This window comes from Garra rufa, chromosome 5 (genome assembly GCF_049309525.1).
Source record: "Garra rufa chromosome 5, GarRuf1.0, whole genome shotgun sequence".
Lineage (NCBI taxonomy): Eukaryota > Metazoa > Chordata > Actinopteri > Cypriniformes > Cyprinidae > Garra > Garra rufa.
The window spans coordinates 4,336,109-4,346,108 of record NC_133365.1 but is presented as its reverse complement, the minus strand read 5'-3'; the positions used below and the strand labels follow the sequence as shown (position 1 = coordinate 4,346,108).

Below are 10,000 nucleotides of genomic sequence, written 5' to 3'. Positions count from 1 at the left end.
AGATCAATTGTGTTTGTAATAAATTCAGTTCTGATTTTAATTACGATCAGTTTTTTGTAATCAGTTTCAGTTTGATTTTTAATTCAGATCAATGTTTTTTTGATCAATTCAGTTCTGATTTTAATTTAGATCAGTTGTGTTTGTGATCGGTTTCAATTTAATCAATTTCAGATCAATTGCATGTTAAATCAGGTCAGTTTTGTGTTTAATTCAGATGAATAGATTTGAATTAATTCAGTTCTGGTTTTAGTTGTGTGTCCATCAGTTTCGGTTTAATTTTTAATTCAGATCAATTTATTTTTGAAAAATTCAGTTCTGATTTTAATTCAGATCAGTTGTTTGTAATCAATTTTACATTTTTATTTGAGATCAGTTGTGTATTTAATAAATTCAGATCAGTTGTTTTTGTGATCAGTTTCAGTTTAGTTTTTAATTCGGATTATTCAGTGTATTTTTGATCAAATTTGGTTCTGATTTTAATTCAGACTATTTGTTTGTAATCCATATTAGTTTGATTTTTAATTCAGATCAGTGTATTTTTGATAAATTTGGTTCTGATTTGAATTTAGACCATTTGCTTGTAATCCATGTCAGTTTGATTTGTAATTCATATCAATTGTGTTTTAAATCAGATCATTTTTATGTTTAATTCAGATGAATTGTTTTGACAGATTAACAGATCTGTTGTATTTGTAATAAATATCAGTTGTGTCTTTTAATTCAGATTGTGTTCTTGTGTAGTCTCATTCTGACGCTTTGACTATACAACAAAATCTGTCATAGACACACAAAACTAGAGAAAACTAATTACTGTCTCAAAATAGTGTGTGTGTGTGTGTGTGTGTGTGTGTGTGTGTGTGTGTGTGTGTGTGTGTGTGTGTGTGTGTGTGTGTGTGTGTGTGTGTGTGTGTGTGTGTGTGTGTGTGTCATCTGTGATGGATTACCAGCATTGGTTTCACAACCTCTAGAGCAGAGAAATGGGTTCTCTGAGATCAGCTCACAAACACTCAGACGGTCTTTTGTCTGTGTGTGTGTTTGTGAGTTTCTCTCGTTGTGTCCAGAAGCTTTTGATGTTGTCATGTTGTGCTCACAGATGCTGGTCTGATCCAGACAGACGAATGCAGATGATGGTTATGTTCTCTCAGTGTCTGAACAGGTGCACCATCACTGTTTACAGCTCATGCCTTCAGAAGATGAGGAAGAGTGTGTCATAATTCATACCGTATGTTTGTTTATTTTTGTTATAAGCTCATTTTATTTATTTATTTATTTATATGTCATGTGTGCATTGTTTTTTATTTTTTTTTAATTTTTTTTATATCATGAGTTTGTTATATAGCTATACCGTCATTAGGGTGCACCGAATGTTCGGCAACCAAAATTATTCGGCCAAATAAGCAAAATACCGAAAAATTATGTGACGTGATCAAATAGAGGCGTGCACTAATGCAGCAAACATGTCGACAGTTTGGAAGCATTTAAAACTGTCAGAGAAACACACAAAAATCATTACAAGCTCTGACAGCGAGAGACTGTATGTACTGCATCAAATGTCTTCAATAAGAAGAAAAAGGGCTGGTTGTTGCTGGTTACTGTATGATGACTAAAATCGCGAAATGACCTTAAACCATTAGTAAATAAACTACAGAACATTATTATGTTGTCTAATATATGCAGCCAGGGTTCAAAGTCCAAAATGCGAGGAAAATCTGTGCTGAAACAGCTTGATGAGAATCTGCTGCTGTCAGCAAAAAGTAGTACTGAGGTCTTCTTGCGGGTTTCCACCAACATTCATAAATGTTAGAATTGTTATTTTACTGTTGTTCTGTAAAATAAAATAAAAAAGTAAGACAAAAATAACAAAGATAACAAAATCATTACAACAGCTCTATTAATACATTTATTATAACATTCTCCTTTGCTCAGCAAGGCTGCATTTATTTGTACATTAAAAACACATGCCTGATTCAAGAAGGAGGTCTTAAAAATGGCCAAAGAATATCATTTGACTAACTTATTAATTTTAGGTTAAATTGTGCTTTGTTGCTAGGCTATAATGTCTACAGTCGTGGCCAAAATTTTTTAGAATTACATAAATATTTTTTTTTTTTTTTTTTTTAACTTTATTTTGTTTTAGTTTGTTCTTTACATTGTTTACATATTTTGCCTACAAATTCTGTTTGTATTGCCTTGTTTTAACATTGTGTATTAGTATGGCTAAATGCACTTTAATAAATTATTATATATTATTATATTGCTGCTACACTATATAAATATATATTAAAATTTTATAAATTTTTAATTCTTATGTTTAGGAGATTACTTATTTATAATTTGTTTGCAAAGTCAAATGGAATAGCTCAGGATACATTTCACTGCGTGTTGTACTTGTACGACTATGTATGTGACAAATAAAGAATCTTGAATCTTGAATCTTGAATCTTGAAATATTGGAAAAGTTGGTGCTTAAATTTTTATAATAGCAATTTGCATATACTCCAGAATGTTATGAAGAGTGATCAGATGAATTGCATAGTCCTTCTTTGCCATGAAAATGAACTTAATCCCGAAAAACAATTCACTGCATTTCATTGCTGTCATTAAAGGACCTGCTGAGATCATTTCAGTAATCGTCTTGTTAACTCAGGTGAGAATGTTGATGAGCACAAGGCTGGAGATCATTATGTCAGGCTGATTGGGTTAGAATGGCAGACTTGACATGTTAAAAGGAGGGTGATGCTTGAAATCATTGTTCTTCCATTGTTAACCATGGTGACCAGCTATCATTGCGTTGCATGAAAATGGCTTCGCAGGCAAGGATACTGTGGCTACTAAGATTGCTCCTAAATCAACAATTTATAGGATCATCAAGAACTTCAAGAAAAGAGGTTCAATTCTTGTTAAGAAGACTTCAGGGCGTCCAAGAAAGTCCAGCAAGCGCCAGGATCGTCTCCTAAAGAGGATTCAGCTGCGGGATCGGAGTGCCACCAGTGCAGAGCTTGCTCAGGAATGGCAGCAGGCAGGTGTGAGCGCATCTGAACGCACAGTGAGGCCAAGACTTTTGGAAGATGGCCTGGTGTCAAGAAGGGCAGCAAAGAAGCCACTTCTCTCCAAAAAAAACATCAGGGACAGATTGATCTTCTGCAAAAAGTATGGCGAATGGACTGCTGAGGACTGGGGCAAAGTCATATTCTCCGATGAAGCCTCTTTCTGATTGTTTGGGGCATCTGGAAAAAGGCTTGTCCGGAGAAGAAAAGGTGAGCGCTACCATCAGTCCTGTGTCATGCCAACAGTAAAGCATCCTGAGACCATTCATGTGTGGGGTTGCTTCTCATCCAAGGGAGTGGGCTCACTCACAATTTTGCCCAAAAACACAGCCATGAATAAAGAATGGCACCAAAACACCCTCCAACAGCAACTTCTTCCAACAATCCAACAACAGTTTGGTGAAGAACAATGCATTTTCCAGCACGATGGAGCACCGTGCCATAAGGCAAAAGTGATAACTAAGTGGCTCGGGGACCAAAACGTTGAAATTTTGGGTCCATGGCCTGGAAACTCCCCAGATCTTAATCCCATTGAGAACTTGTGGTCAATCCTCAAGAGGCGGGTGGACAAACAAAAACCCACTAATTCTGACAAACTCCAAGAAGTGATTATGAAAGAATGGGTTGCTATCAGTCAGGATTTGGCCCAGAAGTTGATTGAGAGCATGCCTAGTCGAATTGCAGAGGTCCTGAAAATGAAGGGCCAACACTGCAAATACTGACTCTTTGCATAAATGTCATGTAATTGTCGATAAAAGCCTTTGAAACGTATGAAGTGCTTGTAATTATATTTCAGTACATCACAGAAACAACTGAAACAAAGATCTAAAAGCAGTTTAGCAGCAAACTTTGTGAATACTAATATTTGTGTCATTCTCAAAACTTTTGGCCACGACTGTACTAGAATGTTAAAAATGTTCAGTGTTAAGTAAATATTTTTAAATTGTTGTTTTGTAATTGATTTTTTTTATTTTTATTTTTGAAAAGCAAGACAAACCTGTAAAAAGCACATTTTGGCTATTTAAATTATGCAATGGTGAAACACACACACACACACACACACACACACACACACACACACACACAAACATGTTCAGTAGTCAGCCTTTGGCCATTGGCCCAGTGTTTAATTTTGTTTGGCTTCGACCAAAATTTTTTATTTCGGTGCATCCCTAATTGTCATAATATTAAGTGTATCATAAGAGCATATATGTGATGATGGATTGATTCAAGATCAGCTGTGAAACTTGGAAGAAAGATCAGAAACATCACACCACACAGATGACGTTACATTCACGCTTGATATTAGCAAAAAACACTGCCCTTATTCTCATTTGCATGTTCAGCTCTGAATATTTATGTGTGTGTGAACAGGTTTAATTACAGATCCACCCATCATCTGACCACCAACGGTTTCTACGAGTTCCTCAACTGGTTTGATGAGAGAGCCTGGTATCCTCTGGGGAGAATCGTTGGAGGAACGGTGAGTCGAGATTCACTTCATTCATGTCTGAACTCTGATTCAGCTTCATGCGGAGCTCAGACCAGTTTCTGTGTGTTCCTGCAGGTCTATCCTGGTCTGATGGTGACCGCAGGTCTGATTCACTACATCTTGAACCTCGTCCACCTGACCATCCACATTCGGGACGTCTGCGTGTTCCTGGCGCCCGTCTTCAGCGCTCTGACCGCGATCGCTACCTTCCTGTTGACGCGTGAGCTGTGGACTCAGGGTGCGGGGCTTCTGTCCGCCTGCTTTATGGCCATCGTGCCTGGATACATCTCACGCTCGGTGGCCGGATCTTTCGATAACGAGGCCATCGCCATTTTCGCCCTGCAGTTCACCTACTTCCTGTGGGTAAGAGGAAGCGCTGAGGAAGTTCAGCGTGGATTTATGAATTGAACTGGGAGTGAGTCATTCTCTGTTTGTTCAGGTGAAGTCAATCAAAACCGGATCAGTGTCCTGGACCGTCGGATGTTGTCTCTCATATTTCTACATGGTGAGTGTGAATGATGTACTGAATCAGCCTGTATGTCTTCAGTGAAAAAGAAGTGCACTTAGGTCTATCAAATATGCACTTGTAGTGTGCTTCACATCTTAAAAGTGTGTATTTTCATAATAATAGTGAAATAAAAGGCCATTTAAGTATATTTAAAGAGAGTTTACTTTCATGACTGTTTCTTACACACTTACGTACACTTTTAATGATAATGTTAAATTAAAATTTTACTTTAAAATATATTTGAAATATTTTTATTTTACACATTTTTTCTCGCACTTTAAAGAAGTGCACTAAACACACTAAAGCACAATTAATAGTTAATTTTATCTGTAGTGTTATTCAATATTATAGTTAAAGTGAATGTATTTTAAAATGTGCTAGTTTACTTAATCATTAAAAATGTTTAAATACATGATATACGAGTTTAAATACTTGCATAAATTCTTGTCAGTACATTCAGTACTTTAACCATATTCCAAAGAAACATAATTATGAAATTGTAAAACATATAAAGATGTATTTAAGTTCACTTAAGTGAGTTGAAAAAAGCACACAAGTTTAACTAATTAAATGTATTATAAATTTAAACTATAATTTTAATTGATTTGCACATTACATGGAGTTAAGTGCCTGAAAATACTGTTCAATTAAGTGTTTTATTATATCCATAAGTTCTTAAAAGTATTTTAAAGATGTTTTCATCACGTTAGAGAGATCTAATCACAAACACTCTCAAACAACAGACTGAATCTCTTTGTTGTTTTTGCTGATTGATTTTATGATTTTGCTCGCATTCAAATCAATTCAGTAAATCAGAGTGTTTATCACAGAGAGAAGATGACTCTATACAGACTAACAGTGTGTGTGTGTTTGAGGTGTCGGCGTGGGGCGGTTACGTCTTCATCATTAATCTGATTCCTCTTCACGTGTTCGTTCTGTTGTTGATGCGCCGCTTCAGTAAGAGAGTTTACATCGGTGAGTCTCAGTCAAGATTCACAGGAGAATCAGAACTTTGATTCATTCCCGTGTTGACTCTGATTGGTCGTCTCTCTCTCTCTCTCTCTCTCTCTCTCTCTCTCTCTCTCTCTCAGCGTACAGCACGTTCTACATCATTGGTCTGATTCTGTCTATGCAGATTCCTTTTGTTGGGTTTCAGCCAATCAGAACCAGCGAACACATGGCAGCAGCTGGTGAGTCTCTCCTGATTGGCTACAGAGTCTCAAATGTTGATTCAGTGTTGATTTAACATTGATTCAGTGTGTTTGTGTGTGTGCAGGTGTGTTCGTGCTTGTGCAGCTCTACTCGTTCCTGCAGTTCCTGCGAGACAGACTGACGCGGCAGGACAAACAGACTCTGTTTTCTGTCTGCGTTTGTCTCGCTGCGCTGCTGCTGTTTGTGTGTGTCGTTTACCTCAGCAGCATCGGTCAGTTTACCACAGTACATGATCATCTGACATACAGGTGCAACTCAATAAATTTGAATGTCATGGAAAAGTTCATTTATTTCAGTATTAGTAATTAAACTCAAATTGTGAAACTTGTGTATTAAATACATTTAATGCACACAGACTGAAGTAGTTTAAGTCTTTGGTTCTTTTAATTGTGATGATTTGGCTCAGATTTAACAAAAAACCACCAATTCACTTAACAATCTCAACAAATTAGAATATGGTGACATACCAATCAGATCATCAACTCAAAACACCTGCAAAGCTTTCCTGAGCCTTCATGGTCTCTCAGTTTGGTTCGCTAGGCTACACAATCATGGGGAAGACTGCTGATCTGACAGTTGTCCAGAAGACGATCATTGACACCCTTCACAACGAGAGTAAGCCACAAACATTCATTGCCAAAGAAGCTGGCTGTTCACAGAGTGCTGCATCCAAGCATGTTAACAGAAATTTGAGTGGAAGGAAAAAGTGTGGAAGAAAAAGATGCACAACCAACCGAGAGAACCGCAGCTTTGAGAGGCTTGTCAAGCAAAATCGATTCAAGAATTTGGGTGAACTTCACAAGGAATGGACTGAGGCTGGGGTCAGAGCATCAAGAGCCAACACACACAGACATGTCAAGGAATTTAGCTACAGTTGTCGTATTCCTCTTGTTAAGCCACTCCTGAACTACAGACACCTTACCTGGGCTAAGGAGAAGAATAAATGGACTGTTGCCCAGTGGTCCGAAGTCCTCTTTTCAAATGAGGGCAAGTTTTGTATTTAATTTGGAAACCAATTGTCCTAGAGTCTGGAGAAAGGGTGGAGAAGCTCATAGCCCAAGTTGCTTGAAGTCCAGTGTTAAGTTTCCACAGTCTGTGATGATTTGGGGTGCAATGTCATCTGCTGGTGTTGGTCCACTGTGTTTTTTGAAAACCAAAGTCACTGCACCCGTTTACCAAGAAATTTTAGAGCACTTCATGCTTCCTTCTGCTGACCAGCTTTTTAAAGATGCTGATTTGATTTTCCAGCAGGATTTGGCACCTGCCCACACTGCCAAAAGCACCAAAAGTTGGTTAAATGACCATGGTGTTGGTGTGCTTGACTAGCCAGCAAACTCACCAGACCTGAACCCCAGAGAGAATATATATGGTATTTTCAAGAGGAAAATGAGAAAAAAGAGACCAAAAAATGCAGATGAGCTGAGGGCCACTGTCAAAAAAACCTGGACTTCCATCATCACAATTAAAAGAACCAAAGACTTAAAACTACTTCTGTGTGCACTGAATTTATTTAATGCATCTGTTTCACAATTTGAGTTGAATTACTGAAATAAATTAACTTTTCCATGACATTCTAACTTATTGAGATGCACCTGTATATGATGACATGATGATCGATCTTGTGTGTTTGTGTGTTCAGGTTGGATCGCTCCGTGGAGCGGACGCTTTTATTCACTCTGGGACACGGGGTAAAAATACACTTACAGTTACATTATTTGTATATATTTACAATCAAAAACTAATTTGAAAAAAAAAAAAGCAACATGCTAAAAACACTCTAAAGCTCTTGCATCTGTACAGCAGCTCTGGCCATGTTTAGTGTTTTGTTTATTAATCAGAGTTTGAGCTCATTTCATGATATGTGTGATATTTTTTCATGCAGCTATGCTAAGATTCATATTCCGATCATCGCGTCGGTATCGGAGCATCAGCCGACCACCTGGGTTTCCTTTTTCTTTGATCTTCACATCCTGGTCTGCACCTTCCCAGCAGGCCTGTGGTTCTGCATCAGAAACATCACCGCTGAGCGCGTGTTCGGTAAGTGTCGTGACATGCACGTGCTTTCCTTCAGGTCCAGTGCTGCGTGTCTCAGATGTGTGTCTCTGTTGGTCCCGCAGTGGTTCTGTACGGCATCAGCGCGGTGTATTTCGCCGGTGTGATGGTGCGGCTCATGCTGACTCTGACGCCGGTGGTGTGCGTTCTGTCGGCTGTGTGTTTCTCCAGTGTGTTTGAACGCTATCTGGGTGATGAGCTCAAGCAGGACGATCCTCCGGCTGAAGACGCCGCCGACGAGGACGACCGGAGGAACTCTGAGAGTCTTTATGATAAGGTGCCACAAGAACTTGCATGAATCTACAAACTCAGTGATTCACCACAGATCTAACACTCATGAGAGATTTGAAAACATCTGAAACACTTCAGATCAGCAAAACAACTTTGACATAAAATATTTGTAAATGACTCGTTTGATTGAGCAATCGTGAATTTTGTGTGAGGGCAGAGTTATTTTTAATAAAACTACATAAAATAACTAAATTAACAATAAATAGCACAAATATAAAAAGTATCAAACTTATTATAAAAATAAATTATTATAATTATTATAAATTATTATAAAAAAAAATTACATTTACATTTACATTTAGTTATATCATTTATAAATAAATGTAGTGTCAGTATAGTTTCTACTATTTAAAAGAATTTTAATTAAAATATAGAATGAAAAATATAATAATGTTTTAGAGATTTGGAATAGCATGTCTTAATAAATCATCTGCAACAATATCAAACATGTACAGTCCCAGACAAAAGTTTTTGAACAGTAAGATTTTTAAAGAGGCCTCTTCTGCTCACCAAGCCTGCATTGATTTCATTTGAAGTGCAGCAATTTTTTTTAAAAGTTATATTTTAAAATGTAATTTATTGCTGTGATTTCAAAGCTATTTTTTTAAATGTTTAAAAACATTTAATATTATTATGTTAAAAACACTGAGTAGAATTTTTTTTAGGTTTCGTTAATGAATAGAAAGTTAAAAAGAACAGCATTTATCCGAAATTGAAATCTTTTGTAACATTATAAATGTCTTTATCATCATTTTTGGTCAATTAAAAGCATCCTTGCTAAATAAAAGTATTAATTTCTGTCTTTTTATCTTCTAAAAATTATATTGACTCCAAGCTTTTGAATGACAGTGCATAATGTTACAAAAGCTTTTATTTCTGAAACATGCTAATCTTTGGATCTTTCTATTCATCAAAGAATCCTGAAAAAAGTACTTAACTGTTTCTTGAGAAGCAAATCAGAATATTAGAATGATTTCTGAAGGATCATCTGACACTGAAGACTGGAGTAATGATGCTGAAAATTTAACAATATTTCTGCTTTTGCTGTATTTTGGGTCAAATTCAGGCTTCTTTAATAAACATTCAGAATCTTAAAAACTTATTTTTGTTTTCAAGAGTCCAAGTGATCATGTGTGTTAAACTGATGTGTGTCGCCCCCTGCTGGTGTGTGTGTGTGTGTGTGTGTGTGTGTGTGTGTGTGTGTGTGTGTGTGTGTGTGTGTGTGTGTGTGTGTGTGTGTGTGTTTCAGGCTGGTAAGCTGCGTAAGCATCAGGTGTGTGAAGAGGGTTTGGGTTCAAACATCAGGAGTCTGGTGATCGTCCTCATGTTGCTGCTGCTGCTGATGTTCACTGTTCACTGCACGTGGGTCACCAGTAACGCTTATTCCAGTCCCAGTGT

At 37.2% G+C, this 10,000-nt stretch overlaps 1 protein-coding gene across 1 annotated transcript in view; it reads left to right on the top strand.

The window, feature by feature from the left end:
* LOC141334371 (dolichyl-diphosphooligosaccharide--protein glycosyltransferase subunit STT3B-like) overlaps positions 1 to 10,000 on the top strand; it is a 15,406-nt gene that overhangs the window by 4,460 nt on the left and 946 nt on the right. Inside the window, exons 2-12 of the mRNA XM_073839426.1 lie at positions 1,094 to 1,156; positions 4,422 to 4,530; positions 4,615 to 4,902; positions 4,979 to 5,044; positions 5,923 to 6,022; positions 6,139 to 6,237; positions 6,324 to 6,470; positions 7,899 to 7,947; positions 8,142 to 8,296; positions 8,377 to 8,588; positions 9,852 to 9,998. Coding sequence (XP_073695527.1) covers positions 1,094 to 1,156; positions 4,422 to 4,530; positions 4,615 to 4,902; positions 4,979 to 5,044; positions 5,923 to 6,022; positions 6,139 to 6,237; positions 6,324 to 6,470; positions 7,899 to 7,947; positions 8,142 to 8,296; positions 8,377 to 8,588; positions 9,852 to 9,998 — 1,435 coding nt within the window. The remainder of the gene's footprint in view (positions 1 to 1,093; positions 1,157 to 4,421; positions 4,531 to 4,614; positions 4,903 to 4,978; positions 5,045 to 5,922; positions 6,023 to 6,138; positions 6,238 to 6,323; positions 6,471 to 7,898; positions 7,948 to 8,141; positions 8,297 to 8,376; positions 8,589 to 9,851; positions 9,999 to 10,000) is intronic.